A 24132-nucleotide genomic window follows, 5' to 3' on the forward strand; every position below is an offset into this window, starting at 1 on the left:
GGATCAGTATTAACCTGTAGTTGCTCTTCAACAGATCATCTACCGATATTCCTGAGGTCTCACCAGGAGTGGAGCGCATTGGTAAAGTTTATGTGGCCAAGGTCTTCACAATAGCCTGACTGACCATCACAGTTTAACCTGCTGTTCAGACAACATGTGTATTTGTCCATGACACACTGATCGCATCGTCTGCTAGACCAAGTTACAGCCCACTGGACTACAGGTTCCAAAATAAGCCGCACATTTGGAACTATTTTTTGAAAATTGTTTGAAAAAAGGAAAATAAAGAAACAGCCGAACACCGGTTTCACATGAACTGATGTGGTTTTACTGCATTTGGCCATATTACACTGTCTCCAAACATGACGGTAGAGGTCAGAAATACAACCTTTTTGTTATATACTGTAGAACAGCGTCTATCCAGTCATAAAAAGTTTATTTCGTCCAGGTCATTGTTACATGCTTTTCGTCTTTGGGCTAGGTGATGTCATAGCGCAGAATGCAGGTATTAAAAACACTCAGTTGATGTAACTGTAAGTCATTACAACAACACAATGGGTGTAAATGTTTTTTTGTGTTTTTTTTTTCACACAAGAGCGTGGAGGGCAGGATACTGGAAAAATGAAAAACAAACAAGGGGTTTAGCTACTAGCCTTAAAGATATAATGTGGAGAGAGATAAAGGGGCAGATGTTTTAAGCCTGGTAAGTGGAGATAAAGTAGAAGGTTATAACGCACCAGCCAATCAGCTATGTTTGAAAAATGACAGGAGTTCATTGACTGGTGCATTATCATCTTCCACTTTCTGTCTTCACCAGGCTTAATACATCTGCCCCAAAGTACCAAACAGCTCCTAGCTGCCATATTAGAGGCTGTATATGAAAACTGACAGGAGCTGGTTGTTTCTTTCTCTCTCTAAAGGGGCCCATTTATCAATTATCGCATTTACAATGCGAATTACCGCCCAGGATCGCATTGTAAAATGCGATACCAGCGGTGGAATGTATTACCTGCAAGGCGCAAGGACAGGGCCCAGCAGCAGTGAGATCCCGTAGCCTGAGGCTAGAATGGGCTATCGCCATATCAGTATGGCGATAGCCCAGGGATGCAAAACTGGGCTGCCCGATGTATATACATCGGGCAGCTTCGAATCCCCCATAGAATCCTATGAGGGAGGCGGCCAGGGGCGATGCAGGGGGGATCGCAGCAGGGATTGGAGATTTGGTACATACTTAATATTTGCGGGGAGAACGGGTGTTTTTACGGGGACTTAGCCGCAAATATTGCTTGATAAATGTGGCCCTGAGGCTTATAGACAGACCCCTAAAATGACATTTTTTCAGCTGACTAGTTACAGGTGGGAGCTAAACGGCATTATTTGGGAAACACTGTGACGCAATGCTACAAACATCAGCTCATGTTTTTCAGCAAACGTTGGTCATGATTTGGATTCATTAGCTTGGATCTTTTGCTGCTAAATGCTGTAGCATATTTCAGAGTGAAGGCTGCATTTTTGCTTCATAAAAGACAAGCTGTGAATATATATGAAGACAACAACTACAATTCTCACAAGCACTAGGCACTGTCATTGGTTAAATTTTAAAATATCAAAGCAGTTACTAAAACAAAAAAAAATTAATAATAGTATTTGTAGGATGGAACACTAAAACGCTAACCAATGTGGTTTCTTAACTTTTTTTTTGTCGTTTTTTTTTTTTTTTTTCGCTAACGTTTAGCTGGTTAAAGTTTAAATTGAATTCTCTTAACACTTTGCTAATAAACTCTAAGTTGAAGCACTAGTGAGATCAGATTTCTTCCGTCTCTAAGCAATTAAATTAAAGACGTGGTTTCAAATTGCAGGGGAAGTGCTTTATGCGACTATATTCCCCTCATTGTATAAACAGTACTGAGTATTATCTCTTGCTTTAGGATAGTGTTGTCTTCACATAAGACTTGTTTAATGGTATTAGTGATTGGTTTCCTTGTACACGTACACCCTATTGCGTGTTGACAGGTTTATAAGGATGCAGTGGCCGCCGCGAAGCTCCTAGACGACGGCCTTTGAATCCTTGCAGTCCTGAGCGGTGGTGCCTGAGTTAGCCTGCATTTTGTCTGTCTTCTCTCCGCGCTGCTTTCCTTGTCTGAAAGATTAATACATTGACAAGAGGCTTTAGGGTCCGAGGCTGCACATCTCAAGACATGTTTATTAGCTGATGGCACAGAAGATTCAAAGGTCAACCTGAGGGGTGACATTTTGAAGGGAAACAACAATATTTATGTTCAGATAGAATGATGATGAGATCATGTGGGGACCTCTCAGATGGAATTACTGTTTATAAAATAAAAAGGTACCAGGTTATTCAAAAACTTCACAGTGTCACCAGAAGATCTCCCAAAAATCATATGCAGTCAGTTTAATTTAACGAGGCGTTGAAAGCCTGATGTTTGCTAGCCCTCTCTCTTAACTTTGTGTCTATAAAAAAAAAAAAGTTAAAAAAGCATAAAATTAAGATCTCCCAACCTTGGTCCTTAATGTGCACTAAATCTGGCCATACTGTACATCAGCAATCCATTATATGAAGAGTTAGCAATTTCTTCCACATTCCACATCTAAGTTGCACCCATACACTACAGATATTTACTAGTGCTTTGAAGATTTTTTGGATCTTTACATTGCATCTTCAAGTCTGAAAATGCCCATACACCACCTAATTGTAATCTCTATAGCGTTGATTGTCAGCTGTGCAAGAATTGTACGATTGTCAAAATGGTTAAACAAAAGACAGAATGCCTCCATACATTAGCAATTGCAGGTTCGATCTATTGCAGATTGTCCAACATGTTGGACAATCTGCAATGGTGATTGCGATCACTTTTTCATTGGGGAAGCCCACATATCAGCAATAGTTTAGGGCAGTGGTTCCCAAACTGAGTGCCATGTCACCCTGGGGGGGACTTTCAGGAGTGCCCTGGACTGGTGGTCCATGATCAAATTTAAGTTGTTTATGGCCAAAGTGCAGTGGCGTAGCTAGCGTAAAGCAACCCCCGCGGCCACTTGGGGGAGCGGGCGGCAGCGGGGGCGCCGGCACCCTCATACCCCACGGTGCAGTGCATGGACTCGGGTCGGGACTCATGAGGCGCTGTCAGTTAGCGGCACCGGCAGCAGGAACTCTACGACCCCTCTGACGGCAGCTAAGCTGCAAGTGATAGAGACAGGCTGCCGCTGGCTGCAGATAGAGGGAGCTAGTTTGCAGATCCTCTAAGCTCCAGCGTGTCTTGTACGACAGAAGGTCTGGATTGTACCCAGCAGCTGAGTAGGTACACTTTGCTGATGTTTGAGGGGGGGGGGGGGGGGGGACTCGGCGGTGGTATGTTTGTGTGTATATGCTTGTATGCATGTATGTGACTGTGTACATGCTGTGTTTATGTATTCTGTGTGTATATGCTGTGTTTGTTTGCTATGTGTGTCTTCTGTACATGCTGTGTATCTTTTTTGTGTGTATGCTATGTGTTTGAAGTTATGCTGTGCTTGTGTGTATCTATGCTATGTTGGTGTCTGTACATGGTGTGAGTATGCTATGTGTGTGTGTGAATGTATGCTATGTGTGTGAATGCCCCTGCTCTCCCCTCAGACCATTTGTACTACTAGCAGTAATGAAAGCTGACTTGAATATGATACTGTAGGTATTATGGCTAAGAGGGGTGGGAAATGGAATGTCAAAATTCTGATGACAAATGATTGGCAAGGAGGAAATGTGCTAAAATTATGATGAAAAATGTGAATGGTGGGAGGTGGGGGCATGTTATAAAAAATATGGACAGGGGGCATGTTACAGTATGTAAAATGTCATGAGAAGGGGGCATGTGAAGAACAATTTGAATGGTGGGGGCAAGTGAGGATAATTGTGATGGGGCGGGGACAAAAAATGTGGGAATAGGGAAATGAAATGAAATGAAAAATGTAGTAGTGGGCCGTGAAGGAAAATTGAATAGGCAGGGTGTGTGAGTGTGTGCGTGGAGGAGAAGTTGATGAGCATGCATTTTCCCTATATATTGTAAGGTCTTTGGTACATTCTACAGATGGGCAACGGAGCCTGCCTCCAGTCCCCACCGCCACCCGAGTGCCCCCCTAACCCTGCCCATCTCCCTGAAGCGGAGATGGGCAGGGACACGCAGCGTTCCGCCGAGAGACTGGGACACGCGTGCGTGTGAGACACATGCGTGTCCCAGTTCAGTGTAGCCCCTGCCGCCAGCGCTCGCCAGCGGGGAGAATCTGGCGAGCCCCGGCCAAGGATGGCAGGGGCTCCATCTGTATATCCATGCCTCTTTCCTTTCTTTACCTCTGCCACAATCTACATTTGTCCCTCTAGGCACGCCTTTCCCCACTCGTCCTTCCTCATCTGTATATCTGCTACCTTCTCATCCTCATGCGGGCCTGCGCCTCCCCCATCCATGGCTGGTGGCTGCCATCAAAAGTGACCAACAGAAACAAGAAAGTTTTTTGGCAGGGGGGAGCAAAATTTATAGTTACGCCACTGCCAAAGTGATAGCCAAACTGTGGACAAACAGAGGTGAATCCTGGTAATTACCACATAACTGACCCTAAGGATGAGCTACAGCAGGCATTCCCAACCACGGTCCTCAAGGCACACCAACAGTGCAGGTTTTAGTGATATCTAGGCTTCAGCACAGATGGTTTAATCAGAATCTCTCAGATACTAATTAAATCACCTGTGCTCAAGCCTGGATATCTACAAAACCTGCACTGTTGGTGTGCCTTGAGGACCGTGGTTGGGAATGCCTGAGCTACAGTATAAACCCACTTTTAGTAACTTAATATTTTTTTCTGACTTTCTTAATGAGAAGCTTTTGGTCTAGGGGTGCCATGAAAAACTTACTCTGTGGTGATGTGATTCCACATAGTTTGGGAACCCTGGTTTAGGGCAATCATTACAAAATTGCCATCTCTGATTTATGGCCTGCTTAGCAGTCCAGGTTTAAGTACAGGTGACCTTACTTTATACCTCATTTATTTTGATGTACCCATTTGTGCTGAAGCCTGGATATCACTAATGCCTGCAGGACCTTGAGGACTGAAGCTGGGAATGCCTACCCCAGAGTATCAGCACTCCTAGGATAAAAGGTTTATTGATAAATCATGAAAAAACATTACATTAAATAAATATAAAAATATGATTGGCAGCCACTAATACCGGCTTTGCCTATCACTTTGACCATAAATAATAAAATTTGTTGCAGCAGAGGCACCCTTGCAACAGCCTTGTGGCACACAGTTTGGAAACCACTGACCTACACATTAATACCATGATTTTCAGAATATTTTTAAGAGTGTTTATTGTATTATTTGGTACTTGTGTATTATCAGGGCGCCCACTAAGCAAATAGCTGTGCCCTGTTCTGCGTAGTGAGATCGCATTGTATGCAATTTTGCGTGTGATGCGATGGTGCTAGTTCATTTTCACTGCACCCCTGGCCGCGGATCGCATGCGATGCGATTTAGCACCCCCCACTATCCACAGCGATGCAATGCGATTTAGAACCCCCCCACTATCCACCTCACCCTGAAGCATGGCGATCGCGTCCTCCTGACCTTTTCATACCCCCACAATCCATGTCGGTGTGGAGTTGATTTTATAAAGTGTGGCGAGCGCAGCGAGCCCCGCGAAGGGACGCGGATTACTTTACATTCCGCGTTCCCTCGCAGGGCCACGCTTCAGGCTCGGTGGCTCGCAATCAACTCCACGCCGACGTGGATAGTGGGGGTATGAAAAGGTCGGGAGGATGCTTTTCGTGTGCGCTCACCACACTTCGGGGTGACGTGGATAGTGGGGATGTGCTAAATCGCTGCGATCTCTACGCCAACATACGTAGGCAAATTGGGCGCTGGGATAATACGCATGTACCTATTATTTTTATAAATAACAATAATAATGCCACATTTTATATGAACTAACAAACCCAGATTCTTCTATAGGTGCCCTCTGTGAGAGATGTGCAAAATATCAGCTAAAAATGCCAACATCTCTGTGTTAATTGCAAGCTCCACTGGGGCAGGGACTGATGGGAATGTTCAAATATTCTCTGTAAAGTGCTGCGGAATATGTGTGCGCTATATAAACCCTTTAAGTGTCAACATCAGTGAGAGATATACAAAATATCGGCTAAAAATGTAAAAATGCCAGTGTCTCTCATATTTGTTATATAAATTCAAATAAAAAAGGTGTAAAAAAGATATTTCCTCTATAAGGTAAACATTACAGGTCATTATGATGAATGAAAATGTTTGTTTGGCAATTTTAACACCTGTTTTGACAGATTCACGTGGCACTTAAAAGGTTAAAATTTGAGGGATTTAATCTGTGGACCTCTGATTCCCATAATATTGTTTATACAGCAATAAATATTCAATATCCATTAGCAATGACATTCTAGGAAAGAAATGTAAAAATAATAATAAAATTAAATGTACTTACTCAAATGGTCCATTTTCTGCCATAAGAGAGCCTTCGACGGAATCTAGTCCTTGCTCGGAAAATTGTTTCAAGGCACTTAAAGCTGCCTGGAGACAAGACAAAAGTCAAGAGTGAATCAAGCTTGAAACATCTAAAGAAATGAAAGTTTCAGTGCATACCGTGAAATTAAAATAGTAATCAATGAAGGTAAAAAAAACAAAACATTAATGTAAGCAAAAATAACAAACGCTCCCACCACCCAATACTCAGAATAGTTACACTCTAAGATGAACACATAACAACTGAAAAATGTGCATACACCATATGTAATACATCTATCACATATTTCCTGGAAATATAGATTAGCTTTGTTGTTTTTACTACACAAGGGTACTTGGAAATGTATGACAAAAGAACACTAAATCATGTCACTTCCTCTGCTGTTATCCATGGGACTAATGTTGCTTGTCTGTAAGCTGGACATAGGGCAAAAGGTGCCCATACACGCTGCGATGCGCACTCCCGCGGGCATCGCATAGTACAAAAAATAGGATTTTGGGTACCTACCGGTAAATCCTTTTCTCGTAGTCCATATGGGATACTGGGCTTCACTACTATGGGGATTGAGACCTCCGCAGGAGAGACAGGCACATAAAAGAACTTTCAGTGTGGGTGCACTGGCTCCTCCCCTCAATCTCCCTCCACTAGTCAGTTAATGCAAAAACTGTGCCGAAGGAGAGCATGTGAGGAGTATGTGATAATGTATTGTGGTGAGATTCATCCAGCACACCCAACCGAACAACAACATATAAAAGAGGTGAATCCTAACAACTTAAGAGGACACCTGTAACTAGAAACAAGTCTATAGATATATCTATCCTATAGAAAACAAGGCAATAAGCCTAACAATGAAATAGTATCTGACAGCAGAAAAGCCGCACCGAGGTGGGCTCCCAGTATCCCATATGGACTACGAGAAAAGGATTTACCGGTAGGTACCCAAAATCCTATTTTCTCTACCGTCCAATGGGATACTGGGCTTCACTACTATGGGGAGGTCCCAAAGCTACCAGAACGGGTGGGAACGTGCGGATTCTGCTGTAGAACCGCATTCCCGAACTGGGAATCCTCCCTGGCCAGGGTGTCAAACTTGTAGAACTTCACAAATGTGTGTTGCCCTGACCAAGTTGCGGCCCTGCAGAGCTGCATTGCCGACACCCCTCGAGCAGCCGCCCAAGAGGTACCTACAGACCTGGTTGAATGAGCCTTTACTGAAAAAGGAAGCGATAAACCAGCTGATGCATAGGCCTGTTGGATAGTTCATCTTATCCACCTGGCAATGGTACGCGTTGAAGCAGGTAACCCCTTCTTCTGCGCATCATAGAGCACAAAAAGGCTGTCCGTCTTCCGGATCCTCGCTGTGCGCTTGACATACCCTTTAAGGGTTAGGACCACATCTAAGGACTCAGGTATATCCGGATGTGCCGCGCTAGAAGGGACCACAATAGGTTGGTTTAGGTGGAACCCTGACACCACCTTTGGAAGGAATTGTGGTCTGGTCCTGAGCTCCGCCCTATCGTTGTGGAACACAAGGTAAGGGCTCCGACATGATAAAGCCCCAAGCTCGGATACCCTCCTGGCCGAAGCCAGAGCCAGCAGAACAACAGTCTTCCAAGTGAGGTGTCGCAGTTCAGACTCCTCCAGTGGAACAAACCGGGCAGATTTTAAGAAAGTGAGAACCACTTCCAAATCCCATGGTGCAGTGGGAGGCACAAAGGGGGGCTGGATCCTCAGAACCCAGGGGCACTTCCGGCAAGGCCGCAATCTTTCTCTGGAAAAACACCGACAGCGCAGAGATTTGGACCTTTAAGGAACCCAATCTGAGCCCCTTATCCAAACCAGCCTGCAGGAAGCGTAGCAGGTTGTTTAGACGAAAACTGGCCGGAGGCAAGTCATTCTTCTCACACCAGGCAATATATCTTCGCCATATGATGTGATAGTGGGAAGCCGTCACCGGTTTCCTGGCCTTGATCATTGTATTGACGACAGAGGGATGTAGACCCTTGTGGACTAGGATCTGCCGCTCAACCTCCAGGCCGTTAAACGTAGCCGCTGTAAGTCCTGAAAGACGAACGGGCCCTGGAGGAGCAGATCCTTTCTTATGGACAGACGCCACGGGTGTTCCACTAGCATGGCCTGAATGTCCCCGTACCAGGCCCTTCTTGGCCAATCTGGTGCCACCAGAATGGCCTCCGTCCCCTGATGCCGGAGCCGCTTTAGCACCCGAGCCAACAATGGGAGAGGTGGGAACAGGTACACCAATTGGAAATCCCAGGTCCAGGTGAGAGCGTCCACCGCTATCGCCCCTGGGTCTCTGGTCAGTGCACAGTACATCGCTACCTTGTGGTTTAGTCGTGAAGCCATCAGGTCGATCTGAGGGAGCCCCCACAGATCCACTATGGCATCGAACACTTGAGTGTGAAGGCCCCACTCTCCCGGGTGAAGGTCGTGACGACTCAGGAAGTCCGCCTCCCAATTGTCGATCCCCGGGATGAAAATGGCAGACAGGGCCTGGACATTCAGTTCCGCCCAAGACAGAATCTTTGATGCTTCTCTCATGCAGGGCATGCTCTTGGTACCACCCTGCCGGTTTATATAGGCCACAGTGGTAGCATTGTCCGACTGGACCTGGATCGCCTTGCCCTGTAACAATGGAGCTGCCTGTAACAGGGCATAGTAGACCGCCCGCAACTCCAGCTTGTTGATGTGCAGGCCTGACTCCAGTGGAGTCCATCGACCCTGGAGGCGGACTCCCTGTGTCACCGCCCCCCAGCCTGGCGTCCGTGGTTACCAGAGTCCAGTCCTGGATCTGGAACCGTCTGCCTGCTAACAGATTGGATGAATCTAGCCACCACTGTAGCGAGATCCTGGTTTTTGGTGCAAGTCCAATCCTTCTGCGCAACTGCAGGGGGGAGCCGGACTATTTTGTCAGAATGTCCAATTGAAAAATCCTGGAATGGAAACGGCCAAATTGTATTGCTTCGAATGAAGCCACCATCTTGCCTAGAAGTCGGAGGCAAAGATGGATCTGTACCAGAGGAGACTCTAGAACCTCCCTGACCAGCTGCTGAAGTGCACTGACCTTTTCCATCGGCAGAAAGACTCTTTGTTCCGATGTATCCAGTATCATGCCCAAGAAAACCATCCTCTGGGTCGGAACCAGCGATGATTTGGACATGTTCAGAATCCACCCGTGGTCTCTTAGGACTCGTATGGACAGATTGAGAGCACTCCTCAAAGCCTCTGCCGACCCTGCCTTTATTAGCAGGTCGTCCAGGTATGGCACGACATTCACCCTTTGGAGTCTGAGTAGTGACATCATTTCCGCCATTATCTTTGTAAAAACCCTCGGGGCAGTCGACAGGCCGAAAGGCAAGGCCCGGAATTGGTAATGGTCGTTCCCCAAGGCAAATCTGAGATAGATTTGGTGTGGGGGCCAGATAGGGATGTGTAAATAGCCTTGACGTCTATGGAGGCCAAGAACTCCCCTCTCTCTAGGCTGGCGATCACTGAGCGCAAGGACTCCATCCTGAACTTGAAGACACGCAGGAAGGGGTTCAGTGATTTTAAATTCAGGATGGGCCTTACTGAGCCGTCTGGCTTCGGTACCAGGAATAGGTTGGAATAATATCCCTGGCCCCGCTCCGTGCTTGGAACCGGTACAATTACCTGAGACTGAAGCAGCCTGGTAATGGCCCCATGGAGGCGAACCTGGTCCTCCTGTGACGCTGGAAGAGCCGACCTGAAGTATCTTCTGGGAGGGGGCTTGTCGAATTCCAGCCTGTAACCTAGTGAAATGAGACCCCTGGCCCAGGAATCCAGACCCGATGCGTCCCACACATGACTGAAATGCAACAATCGCGCTCCCACCGCGAGAGAGTCTCGTGGCGGGAAAACCCCGTCATGCTGCAGGCTTAGAGGACGCTGCGGCATTTGGACGGTCCTGGGTGCTGGAGGAGTTAGGCTTCCTAAACTTGCCTCTTGTGCCTCTGTTGGCATTAGAGGCGCCCCTGGCCTTGGGGCGAAACCTGTTCCCACGAAAGGACTGCTGGGAAGTACCTGTGAAGGTACGCTTTGCCACCGTGGGAGCTGATGGGAGGAAGGTAGATTTCCCTGCCGTGGCCTTGGAAATCCAACCGTCTAATTCACTCCCAAAAAGCCATTCTCCTGTAAAGGGAATACCCTCCACACTCTTCTTTGAATCTACGTCAGCAGACCACTGACGTAGCCACAAAGCCCGTCTGGCTGAAACAGCCATGGCTGAATTACGCGCGTTTATTGCGCCCAATTCCTTTTGCGCCTCACACAGGATCTTAGCGGTATCCTGAATGTGCCTCAGGCTGTCGCCTATCTGGGCCACAGTCATGTCACCCAACAACCCTTCTTGAATCTGGGTTGACCAGGTATGAATGGCCTTAGCCATCCAGCAGCTGGCTAAAACTGGGCGTTGGGATGCCCCACTAGCCGTATATATGGACTTGAGGGTAGCTTCCAGCCTCCTGTCCGCCCCGTCCTTAAGGGTGGATACACCTGGGACCGGTAGCAACACCTTCTTAGAAAGGCGGGAGACAGATGAGTCCACAACCGGTGGCTCCTCCCACTTCTTCCTGCCCAAAGGTTCAAAGGGATAGGCATTTGTGAACCTTTTTGAAATAGTAAACCTTTTATCAGGGTTTTGCCAAGCAGCCCTGAACACAGTTTCTAACTCCGCCTGCTCAGGGAAGTACACTGGCTGTTTCCTCTGAGTCATGAAGAAAGGATCTCCTTCTGCGGATGCCTCCACTGGGAGATCTAAAACATCCCTGATGGCCCTGATAAGCGGTTCAGGCCCATGCACTGCTGCTTCAGGGACTGGTTCCTGCAGAACCTGCTCCTCACCCTCCTCTAGTATGTCCTCATCATCATCGTCTGAATCAGGGGCCATCGCAGCAGCCGGCCTCTTTTGAGGCTGTGCGGGAGGAGGTACACTAAGAGTATGAAGAATATCCACCCTGGCAGCTAACATGGACAATTCTCTCTGAACCCTCTGCGTTTGCTGAGTGTTATTGGAAAGCTGTGAAGCCACAGAATCCAACAGGGTCTTTATGTTGGAGGCCCAAACAGGCTCCTGCTCGTCAGCCTGAGACGGCCCCACAAGCTGTGGGGGCACCCCACTGATCTGAGTGTCAGCACTACTGGGCTGTGGTGACATACAAGCCTCACAAGTAACCTGGGACTGTGATTTTGGCACAAACTTGGTGCTACACACCATACAAGTGAACTTTTTCACCATGATGAGACAGTACTACAATGTCACTGCAGTACAACACAACCCCCACGCAGTCACACACGTGCACACCCCACACAGCTGGATGTGAAAAACAGACTATGTGCTTGTTTTATGCTGTGATAAGTAACTAATCAGTGGGGGAAAAACAGAGCAATTGGGGAGCCAAGTGCACCCTTAACCTGAACTCACAGATCTGGGTGAGCTGGTAACGCTAAACACAGTGATATGAACAAACACAGTGTCTGAGTAAGCCAGATAGCGCAGCAGCGCTAAATCGCTATAAAAAACCTGCTGTCTCTGCCGTGCTGCAAGTACCCGGATCCACCACGCCAGTGAGGAGCCCTCTGTAATGGAGTCTGGCTGCGTGTGAAGAAGCAGGAAGTGACAGCGCGCGCCCAGCAGAGCTTGGTCCCGCTCTGAGTGAAGCCCCGCCCCCTGTACACGGAGCTGGCGCTTCTATATATTTATACTGACATATAATAAAGGTGTAAAATATATATATAATACATTATAACCTGAGGGGTGTCCCTGGTGGTCCAGCGGCAGCACCCCTATGCCAGTTACCAGACGCGGTGTTCACGCAGTCCCTGCTGGAGAGCCGCCATTACTAGCCGTCGTCTTGCCGCACCAGAAATGGCTGCGGGGACCCCTTGTGGGACCCCCAGCCTGTACTCACCACTGAAGTCTTCTGACCTGTCAGGGGTGTGCGGCGGCTAGGGGACTTGCTCGCCACAGCGCAATGCTGTGCGGTGACAAGTCCCACGCAGGACCGAATTGTCCTGTAGCAGGGTCAGTTCTGCACCTGAAGAGGCCGGGGACTGACCCTTCCCCTGACACCCACGAAGCAGGACAGCTGTGTGGTCACCACAGCGCCCCAAAATAACAAACTTTGAAAATAAATGTAGAAAAACTCTGGAGCATCCAGAAGCACTGCCTCTCCTGAGGCACATTATTCAAAACTGACTAGTGGAGGGAGATTGAGGGGAGGAGCCAGTGCACCCACACTGAAAGTTCTTTTATGTGCCTGTCTCTCCTGCGGAGGTCTCAATCCCCATAGTAGTGAAGCCCAGTATCCCATTGGACGGTAGAGAAAGTATGTGCTGCACATAGTTTTTTGTACTGCCCGCGGATCGCATCGCACGCAAATCGCATGCATTGCGATCCAGCCCATAACGCATCGCAGCATGTATGGGCACCTTTAATACTGTACAGATGATCACACATGCTGCCACAGCTGCGTTTTGTGAAAATACACTAACGTTATGGCTGATGGGATTTGCGCTGAGATGTCAAACCCCCCCCCCCCCATTATTATTATTTATATGGCGCCACAAGGGTTCCGCAGCGCCTGACAATACATAGATGAGCAAACAATACAGGAAAGATTGTGAATTTACAGTACAAATGCAAATTAGGACAAGTACATTTTAAATAAAAAAGACAGTTGCAGCAGCGGACACGGATGCAATTAAAACAGTGGCAGAGCTATATCCTAAGAAAAGCTCATGAGGAGAGCGGGCCCTGCTCGTTAGAGATAACATCTCTAACAGCCATTGCAAGTGAAAAAGCACCTGTCCCAATTTTACAGCACCCCACATATACCACTCCCATTCATACAGCACCCTATATACCTGTCCCATTTGGGTGTGGTATAGCTCCCTGACAGTTGGGATTCCGATAGTTAGTGTATCGACATTGGAATCCTGACTGCTGTTACTCCGACAGGGGGGTGAGTGCAACAAAGCCCCTTGCAGGCTCGCTTCAGGAGTGGTTACTCGCTGTGCTCGCATCAAGTTCTATTCTCCCTCTATGGGGCTGTGGAGCCCCATGATAGAATAGGCTCTAAGTCGTGATCCTGGCTGTTTGGCATTCAACAGACGGGATTCCGATGTCGGTATACTGACCGTCAAGAGGACATCCGGCACCCGGCCCATTCATACAGTATCTCATATACTTGTTCCATTCATAAAGCACTATTGGACATATTAGGATAATTAAAAAATTCAAAGTGCCTATACGATCATTAGGGAGGTTGTTCCAGTGGTTTTGGACCAAGTTTCAACATTCCAAAAATTGTGTTAATGTCGCCTGCTATTGTGGCTAATTGAATTCTAAAGGTTGTTTCAATACATAAGAAATTAAATAATTATCCAAATTTGTAACAGTAATGTATGAGGAGATAAATTGAAGGACAATGGGATATATGAAAACAGTATAATATTATTATTAATAACAGTTTCTTATAAAGTGCAGTAAATTGCCTTGCACTTTACAATTTTAAATGGTGAAACGAAAAACTGGGTATTGACAGACAGTCAAAAAGGTAGGAGGGCTCTGTTCACAAGCATATGTGAATAGTCGAAGACAGGTTCAAGAGAACAAATTAACCCTTTCAAGTCCAACATCTAGTCAGGCTCAACAGCCCTATTAGCAGATCCAATGGTGAGAAACTTTAAAATAAGAACATTAACATCATTCAACATTCAATGTAGCCCATTTTTGAATAAAATAAAAAAATACAATTGATTTAAACATTTATACCAGACTGTTTGTCTTAATTCAAAAATTGCCTACATTGAATGTTGAACAATGTTAATATTCGGTACTTGTTTCCTAGCACGGCCACACCGATTAAGATCGGGGTGATCGTGGTGAAAAAAATCGGGTCGATCGCATCGCATGCGATTTGGTCGCATGCGATGCGATCGACGCGACCAACCGATTTTTCACCCGATTTTTTCATTAAATCCAATGTAAATTGGGTCCCTGGGACCCAATTTTACATTGGATTGAATGAAAAAAATTCCCAACCCCCCCAAATTCAAGCGCGTAAACCCCACCCCACGATAGACGGCAACCCGAAGCGTGGCGAGCGCAGCGAGCCCGCGAGGGGCGGCGGTACGCGTCCTCCGACCTTTTCATGCCCTACTATCCACTAGGGCGTGGAGTGAGAATAGAATAGTGTGGCGAGCGCAGCGAGCCACCGAGCCCGAAGCGTGGCGAGCGCAGCGAGCCCCGCGAGGGGACTCGGATACCTTCACAGGTAAACGCGTCCCTTCGCGGGCTTCACAGCTGTCCGCGTCGCCACGGACACCTGTGAAGCCCGCGAAGGGACGCGTATAACTGTGAAGATATCCGCGTCCCCTCGCGGGGCTCGCTGCGCTCGCCACGCTTCGGGCTCGGTGGCTCGCTGCGCTCGCCACACTATTCTATTCTCACTCCACGCCCTAGTGGATAGTAGGGCATGAAAAAGTCGGAGGACGCGTACCGCCGCCCCTCGCGGGCTCGCTGCGCTCGCCACGCTTCGGGTTGGCGTGTATCGTGGGGCGACGACGGGGACATTTATAATGTGAAATGGGTCATATTGACCCATTTCACATTTTTTGACATTTTTACACCATTTCAATGTTAAAAATTTTTTTAACATTGAATCCTATGCAAAAATCGGGTGCATCGCGTCGCATCGCGTCGGGACCAATGTTAATGGTCCCGACCGACGCGATGCCCCCGATATTTTAACTTCCCGACAAGATTTCAATGTTAAAATTTTTTTTAACATTGAAGTCAATGGAAATATCGGGGGCATCGCGTCGGTCGCGTCGGGACCAATGTTAATGGTCCCGACCGACGCGATGCACCCGATTTTTGTTTCCTAGCCGGCAAAATGGACCTGATTTCAAAAGAAATCGGGTCCATCGGGGTAATCGTGTCCCTTAATTAAGGGACACGATTACTTAAGATTGTGGCCGTGCTAGGAAACAAGTACCTAATATTCTTATTTTAAAGGGGCTCACCATTGGATCTTCTAATATCGCTAGGGCTGTTGACTCTGACTAGACGTTGTACTTGGAGAAGTTAAAGAGATGGCAATCATATAAGAGGAAATATAACTGGTGCAGGCCCAGTGACCTCTGACACATAGGCCGATTATTGTGCCGCACACAGCCCTGCCTTATTACTCAGATCAGATGCAACAAGGAAGAAAGTTTCGATTGGCTGGTGCCCAAATCATTAGCCAACACTCATTTTGAGAAGGCGCATGTGGGCAACGGGGCTGTTACTTCACCTAAGGGATCTGTGCAACTTCATATTTGGGCCCAAACAGCTCACAGATGTAGTCATGTGACCCCAGCCCAATATCAGTGGACTAAACAAAGCTAAGGGAAATTATTCTCTGTTGTGTCCCGTGCTGGATAAGTACGGTGAAGAAAAGCCAAATTCATCATATCTATATGGATTACTTGTTGACATGACAGAATGTTGGCCTAACATGCCTGGTAGCCCAGTGGTTACTTAGGTAAGTCCAGCGGCATCTGTAGCATCTTCTTCTGGATTCAGACTGCGTTGTGACCATCAGTTCCGGCAAAGTGATCTGATGCGTCAGCATTTTATAAGGACAGCTGCCCTATAACCAAAACTTTAGCCTAACCCTAACCCTTCCAGTGAGGGCCTAGCCCTAAATGTCCCTATTCTGAGAATGCCAAAACATGAACTGTTGACATAATAAACATGTTGGGAGATCCCATGTCAAGTAGACCACAGAATTCCGCAGAGAAAGGTTAGCAAGGTGTCAGAAGCTCTGTGTCTACCACATTAATAAACCACTCATCAGACATGACAGCATACCGAATAGTATACATACAATGTACATTGAATGGATAATATTCAGTTCAGGGATACTCCCCTTTTAATATAAGATTGTCTTTACTTTCCCTTTAAAACATCTCTGCCTAAATAACTAAAATCTTTTAAGAGAGTAGAATGAAAATATTTGTATAGTCCTTGTATAGAGATAACATAATGCGGTATTATCATGGTAATATGGATAAATGGGATTGCTCTCCAATGTAGTTCCATGCACCTGGTGAAAAGCATTATTGCTCAGACCCATTTTGCTCTCCTCTAAGCTTCCTCCAGAGGCACAGAGGAAGTCGGCCTTGGAGCGAGCATTCTGCAATGTGAAAGCTCAGTTACAATGCAGAGTCAGGCCGTCGGTACAGATAGCTGGTTCCAGGATCAGTTTCCGATACACCGTACAGCTATCCCTGCTGTTAGTATGGAGGATGCTGGACTGCCATTAGTGAAGTGAGCAAGTAAAATTATCTAAAGTATGTATATATTAATAAAAAGTTATTATACAGATTCCGAGGTCTGTGTACCGACTGTCTGAATCCCGGCTGTTGGGACGTTGTCAGACACCCAGAAGAGAACCCCTAGACAGACATGTTTTGCAAAAGTCACAACTTTTAATAATTCTATTACCAATTTGACCGTGATGGACCCTTTTGGATGGGTTGGGAGCAAACAAGGTAACAAATTTCTAAAAATGCAATGTACAAACCCAGGGGAGTCATTAACACAATGCTGGAGAGTCAAACCAATGATTACAGACTGAAACACAGGGATACGAGGTGCCAAAGGCACAACTGTGTCAAAACCGCTGCAAGGGTAATGCGTTCTAATTATATTTGATACCACTCGAACAGTGTTTGAAAAGCTGTCTCCTGCTGATGAGAAACGTTCAGCCTTGAAACCTTAAAGGGAAACAAAATTCATCTGGCATTTTCCGGAGCAGCGGAAAGGTTAATAACAGATTGGCAAATGACGGGGAAAGCTAGCGCCCTCCAGTTAATTAAAACACATGATTTCTGGTCCATTATTTACACAAATACATAAAGAGATATTTCACTCTACAAACATTTTACAATTGCATTGTGAGCTAATTCCCGCAGGTTCTGAAACAGATGTTGTTACACATTTTATGTATTGCTTGTTTCAGTGGTGCCAGAAAGCGGATGCCAGCAGGACGCTGTTTGTTTTGGCAGGAACTCGCCTTATAAATATGCGAATGTATCAGCATGAGGTAAATTTTTCCTTTTGAGATTTCATTTCTATCTCTCCTTACGTCAATCAATTTAGCAAACTGTACTTAAATGATACAGGTAACAAGAAGCTTTGTCTGGGCACATTTAAAATGTCTGCTAGAATGTACTATTGAGCATGCTCCATGCAGACACATGGTATCAGACAACGACACAGTGGGCAACAATGATGGTGTATTGGCAGGCCATGGGTTCAATTCCCACAACGGCCTTAACGGTGTGGCGTTTGTATATTCTCCCAGTGCCTGCATGGGTTTCCTCTGGGTACTTTGCTTTCCTTCTACAATAAATATATGGTCTCCTGACAAAAAATAAATAATAAAAATGTAACTGTGTGTGTGTCTATGTACTTGTGATTGGGAATATAGACTGTAAGCTCTTCTGGGGCAGGCACCGATCTAAATGGCCAAATAATCTCTGTACAGCGCTATATAAATATTCTTTGTGTGCGCTATATAAATATTGGTAATAAATAATAATGGTAAACTATATAAAGCTAATAGGGAGATTTATGAGAAAGTAACAGTCAATCAGATTCTGTCATTTTTATAGATTGTGGGCCAGATGAACTAAGCTTCAAAAGTGATAAAATAAAGAGTGATAAGTAGCCACCCAATCAGCTCCTTCCTGACATTTTTCGAACAGTCTGTGACATGGCAGGTAGGAGCTGATTGGCTGGTTAATTATCACTCTCCATTTTATCACTTTTGAAGCTTAGTGCATCTGGCCCTGTGTTTGAAAACAGATGCAGATTGATTGGTACTTTGGGCCTTAAGCTGGCCATACATCTACAGATCGACTGTCAGATTGAACTTGTTGGAACAAAACCCTGGCAATGGATGAGAGCAGATGACCGTTGACCATTTGCTTTGAAATGCTGGAAAACTGACAAAAACGGTCATTCAGATATTACCAGGTTATTGTTCCATCCAGCCCAATCTGACAATCGATCTGTAGATGTATGGCCAGCTTTACTCTGATAGACTCACAAGGCTGAGAATTTTGCAGCCTTTGCGAGTCCATCAGACGCCCCCCAGCACTGCTGCAAATGAATGATTTACATAATGGCGGCGACCATCAAATGATTTTTCCAGCTCTTGCAGTTCAGAGACACCTATATGGTGTCGCTAAAGTGTGGGGGTGCTCTGTGCGAGGACAGGGTGGGCAGCTGACATCCGGTGATGTCAGCTGCCCCCCCCCCCCCAGCATCACGTTCTCATGGGAACGCCCATGAAACGCTGGGCGTTCCCACCGCTCGGCTCACTGTCAGCATCCTCCCTCTTGGCATCCCCCCACATCGGATGCGATAAAGTTGCACATTAAGATTAATCGCATGAGACCACGCATTGGATCGGATGTGATACTTTATTATTATTATTATTATAATTTTATTTATAAGGCGCCACAAGTGTTTCGCAGCGCCGTACAAAGGAACAATACAGGGAGACAAAACTTGGCATAACATTGAATAAATAACAAAAATACAGTACAAATAAAGAGCACCACAGTTCAATACACATTACAGCTTAAATGTAAGTAGTGAGGACCCAATCAACATACAACTAGAGGCTTGAGGCCAATGATGGAGATGAGTATGCGGACGAAGATGGTCACTGAGTGTTTGAGTATAGGAGAGCTGTGAGTGAAATGTGAATAGAAGAGGGCTTTGACAACAGGAGGGAAGAGGGCCCTACTCGGAGGAGCTTACAATCTAGTAGGAAGGGGAGACAGACAGATTACAAGAGGTGCAAGCAAGGGGGGTGGTGGTTAGATAGCAGGATGTAAACCAGCTGGTTTATGCAGTGGAAGGGGCGCTTTCACACGATTTCTCTGTCCGATCTACCGGAACTGGGTGAAATCGGGCCCAAATCACATAGTGTTATTAGTGGGGAGTTGCTGGGTTTGGAGCAAAAGCTTATAGTGAACCATATGGGCGGACACACAACATCAAGAGTCACTGATCAACCTAACAACAGTGCCCTAACAACAAAATGTGACAGGACATGCTGGGTTTGTAGTTCCACCGCAGCTTGCATGCCTACAGCTGTTTTGCTATATGAAACTGAATATGTCTTTACAAAAATCGTCAATACAGTGACAGATGTTTTCTGTGTATGTAATAATGATTTTGCCTCCTGGCTAAATTAATTTTTTCTGTTTTATTTTAGTTTTGTTGTACATCAAAAGATCATGTACAAATTATATGTTTATCAGAGGTTAGTCATTTGATGAATCACATCAGAGAGATCTGTAAAAATCTTGAAAGCCCCCCTTTGGAACAGAAGGTTTTAAGATGTAATACACAGGCAGCAAGCCAATCACCAGTCACTTAGCAAAGAAACAAATTCCCACTTTGGTAAATAAACCATGACTCCTGACTAAGCAATAACATAGGAGTGTTTAGATACACATAAGAACAATTGGTATTACAAAGCAAATTTACATGACTAATTACACAGAGCTTCCCTGTGTTTAATTAAATACACATGGTTACACTTATCGTACTTTCTGCAACAGAAAAAGTAGATCGGCGTTTTAGCCCATTGTCAAGTTCCTTGTGTTCTTTTATGAGAAAAGGTTGTTTTACTAGTTAAGGAAATTAAGAGAAAACCGAAGGCACATCTATAAATCTTCCATGAAAAAAAAAAAAGTTCTGATGACAAAAAGATAATTCAAATCAAGGAACATGAAATGCTATAAAAATTCTAGTGTCATAACTGTAATACTATATAATGATTCTAAATTATAATTTGCATAATAGAAGGCTGCTTTAAAACCTTTTAATTCCCTGTGCTTGCATATTGGCGGAACTGAAAATACAAGCGGGTCAGGGCAGTCTTAACATTTAAGCCCAGTGCGCAGATGCCCCGTACCCCACGACTTTAGGTGCCTTGCAAAGGAGAACTAGAACAGGATAGAACACGGTTTCTCAAACTCGGTCATATAGGAATATTTAGTCGCACCCGTCGAAGTACTGCGTTAGTCAATTAACACAGTTGTGCTCCAGCCAGATGATCTGGAAAACATGCACTGTTAAGGTTCCATGAGGACTGAGTTTGAGAAACACTGGCATAGAGGGCCATATGCACCAAGCTTCAAAATCGGCTCCTAACTCTAATTTTTCAAACACTGGGGCAGATGTATTAAGCATGGCAAAGAGATAAAGTGGAAGGTGATAACGTACCAGCCAAAAAACTCATGACTGTCATTTTTCAAACACAGTGGAGTGGCTGGACAGTTATCTACTTCCATAAGTGATCTACTTCTTTACCAGGCTTAATACATCTTCCCCATAGCCTGTAACATGGCAGTTAGGAGCTGATTGGCTAGTAAGTTACATCTCTCTTGTTTATCAGTTTTCGAAACTTAGTACATCTGGCCCAGGGTAAATATATATATATATATATATATATATATACACACACTATATATAGTATTAGCAGTATGTTATTTCTGGGCATAAGAGTTGGACTGTGGTGCTGCACTTCAAAAGTCAGTTTTCCATAAGTTTCATTGATCTGTGTGAATAAAAGAATTGGACAAACCATTGATATGTCTTGGATACTGGTGTTGAGGAAGCAGCCATCCTGCCGAATCCCCTCTGTACCATGCAAGGGGATGTTTTCGTTAACACATCCCCTCCCATGCATCCGCTTGCAGAAGAAATTATTCGATGTTCACCGACCATCTAATGATTTCTCTTAACTCCGGAAATAAGAGTCAGTCTCAACTGACTTATTTCCTTTGGTGACTGCCGAAGAGGGGGCGGGCACTGACGTCCCTTTAATCATAATTCATTAAAGAGCTATGTCAACATTTCAGGATGTTACATGCCGGAACACCACCATTGTGAATGTCAACCATGTCAGACTGCAGACGACGCGATTTTGCGTGTATTTTTTAAAATCTATCCAGAAATGTAAAATTAGTTATCGACACTCACACCGTGTCAACAGTTTGGTGCCGATACTGTAAATGTCCTAATTCTTGCTAAAATGTTACTGCTACATACAAAGCAAATTGTTTAGGAGGGGACTTATTAAATGATAGACATGGAACGATGTGTCATACTTGCTCTGTGTTTTCATATCACACTTTGAAAGCCAGAACAAAAACAAAATAAGCAATTATATTCCTGCTGGAAACTAAACACAATACAAGATTAGGAGGCTTTGAACTTTTCAATGTTAATTCAATTTAACTTGACAGATTTTGGTTTGGGAAGGAAACACAATTAAATATCAATTCATTAGCAAATCATATTTTTTTTTTTTTAAGTTTCCGCTTTCCATTGTAGCGGAGTTCATTTTTGGACTGTGAGCTGCCACCCTGCTGTGCTTCAAAAATAGAACATATAGTTCAGATAAATAAAGATCAGTTTGGCAAGTTTTAATTAATTCCGACATTTGTTACACAAACGAGGTTTAATTGTATTTTACAGGCATTTTTTAATCTTATGTAAACTAGTGCAACCCACTCCAGTGCCACCTCCCTGAGTATTACCGTACACGGTGGAGTCGCTTACATTGGGCTTTGTTTTTTTAAAATAGTTTTTTTTTTTTAAAGGTTACTTGGGTAAACACTTTGATAAAGTCTACAATGCACCCATTTCAAACAAAGCGATACATGTGCTAACCAGTGGGAATACAGCTTTTTCTGTTCTAGATATGGCTTGGGATGCTATATTAATAACCCAAATTAGTGCTGACAGAAACACAGGTTGTGGACTGCAACAAACACAAATTTCTGCCAAGACATCTCCCCTTCCACAAGATGTTTGGACTTCATGGCTGGTAGACTCACAGGTGGTTGTACTCTGCCCTGTGTGACTATTTAGTTTCAAAAAGCCTGCTCAACATAGTGAGGACTGGTACAGAGATGGACTGAAGTGTACTAGTGAAGTTCCAAGTGATATACAGAAGAAATGTCAAGTCAAGCTGGGCAAGGATAAGACTCAGGGGGGATATTCAATCCCTGCCGCTATTTCTGACGGGGGAAATAGCAGCAGGTGCCTATTCAATGCTGTCTTTACCAACAGCATTGAAGAGGCAGATCGACAGAACCGTCGCATTTTGCTGAGAACAGCCGTGAATTGTCACAATCAAGACTGGATCTTAACAATCCATGGCTGTTTGCGTGGACACGGCCCCTTTTCGCAGATCTGCAGGCGGGACATTGAATCCCGTCTCCCAATATGCAGGTGAGCAGAATGAAAACCGCCTAGGGTCACGGCTGTCGGGACACACCTTCAGTCATGACCTAGGATTGAATACCCCTCGCAGAATCCAAGACAACAGAAGAGTCATGGATAAAAATGTTCAAGAACACTGGAGTACAGTTAGGTGCCTGATACTATGGGCAAGATTAAGTTTAAATCACAGAGTCTGATTGGTTAGATAACCTTCCAGTGGTCAGGAGAAAACCAGACCCTAGATGTAGTTACTGACAAAACCCTCTCATTGTGTGAGGACAATGTGACAAGTAATCAGTGTAGTCACAGTGTCCTCACAGATGCAGTCTTCACATCAAGAACTTGTTTGCGGCAAACATTTGTATCTTTTTAGCGTGTACAGTTACACATGGATTGTAAGTGCCAATAAGATCAAGCATTGCCTGTTGCCTAGAGCTGTACAAATCACTATTTACTAACAGTTGCCAATTCTGTTTTTTTTTTTATTATTATCTCTGCAGATGATAAAAAAAATGAGTAAAAACAGGTGCACATTTTTTTTAAAATCAACTCAAAGCAGATACAATTTTAAATCAGTATCTAAATGTCCATTTAAGCTGAGAGGCGGTATTCACTGTAGGAAAAAATAAAAATAAAGTTGACATTTAAAACAAGTCAATAATATAAAAAAAAAAAATTGACATGTGCAATAAATGTAAACAGTTGGTGTAAAGGTGTGCACATACGGGGACAACCCGGCGGGGTGACGGCATCTGCTGGTAGGGAGGGATGACGGCGAGGGCATGCTGATAAACCAAATTTGGCTGATTATGCCCTACTCTTCCACAGCCAATTTTATTATTGTACAATACAGTAGCCAAAGATGAGAAAAAATGGGTCTCCTAGTGGAGATGAAATTAGCGGGGTGGGATTTGATTTACCGCCGGCTTCCCGAATGTTTGCACCACATTCTTTACTACCGTATCAGTAGTCCGCAAACATCACAGGCAACATCCCACCAGATTGTCAGTGTCTTCTATTTATTTATCAGTTTTTTATATAGCGCAGCATATTCCATTGCGCTTTATAATTGGATTCTGTTTGCTTAGATATGTTAGTTGTTGTCTCCTCTTACAGTATGCCCAAAGTTAGAAGATGTTCTCCTCGCTTAGAACAATAACAATGGAAAACGTATTCATAATGGAAATCCATTCCTGGCTGAGAATCCATTTGTCTTGCCTCACGGAACATAAGAATAACATTCGGCATGACTAGTCTG

The 24132-nt window shown here is 44.9% G+C and overlaps 1 protein-coding gene across 11 annotated transcripts in view; it reads right to left on the bottom strand.

The window, feature by feature from the left end:
• Nucleotides 1-305: 305 nt before the first annotated feature.
• The window catches only part of STAU2 (staufen double-stranded RNA binding protein 2), a 296288-nt gene continuing 272461 nt past the window's right edge, over nt 306-24132 (bottom strand). For 9 of the 11 annotated variants that reach the window (XM_083187269.1, XM_083187268.1, XM_083187265.1 and 6 more), the window contains 2 exons: nt 6494-6579; nt 306-2140 (listed from right to left, as the gene is read on the bottom strand). In XM_083187269.1, the coding sequence (XP_083043395.1) occupies nt 2047-2140; nt 6494-6579 (180 nt within the window). In that variant the 3' untranslated portion in view covers nt 306-2046. The remainder of the gene's footprint in view (nt 2141-6493; nt 6580-24132) is intronic. The other 2 variants (XR_014474843.1, XR_014474842.1) reach the window with 1 other exon arrangement.

Source organism: Crinia signifera, chromosome 5 (genome assembly GCF_055691185.1).
Source record: "Crinia signifera chromosome 5, ASM5569118v1, whole genome shotgun sequence".
Taxonomy (NCBI): Eukaryota; Metazoa; Chordata; class Amphibia; order Anura; family Myobatrachidae; genus Crinia; species Crinia signifera.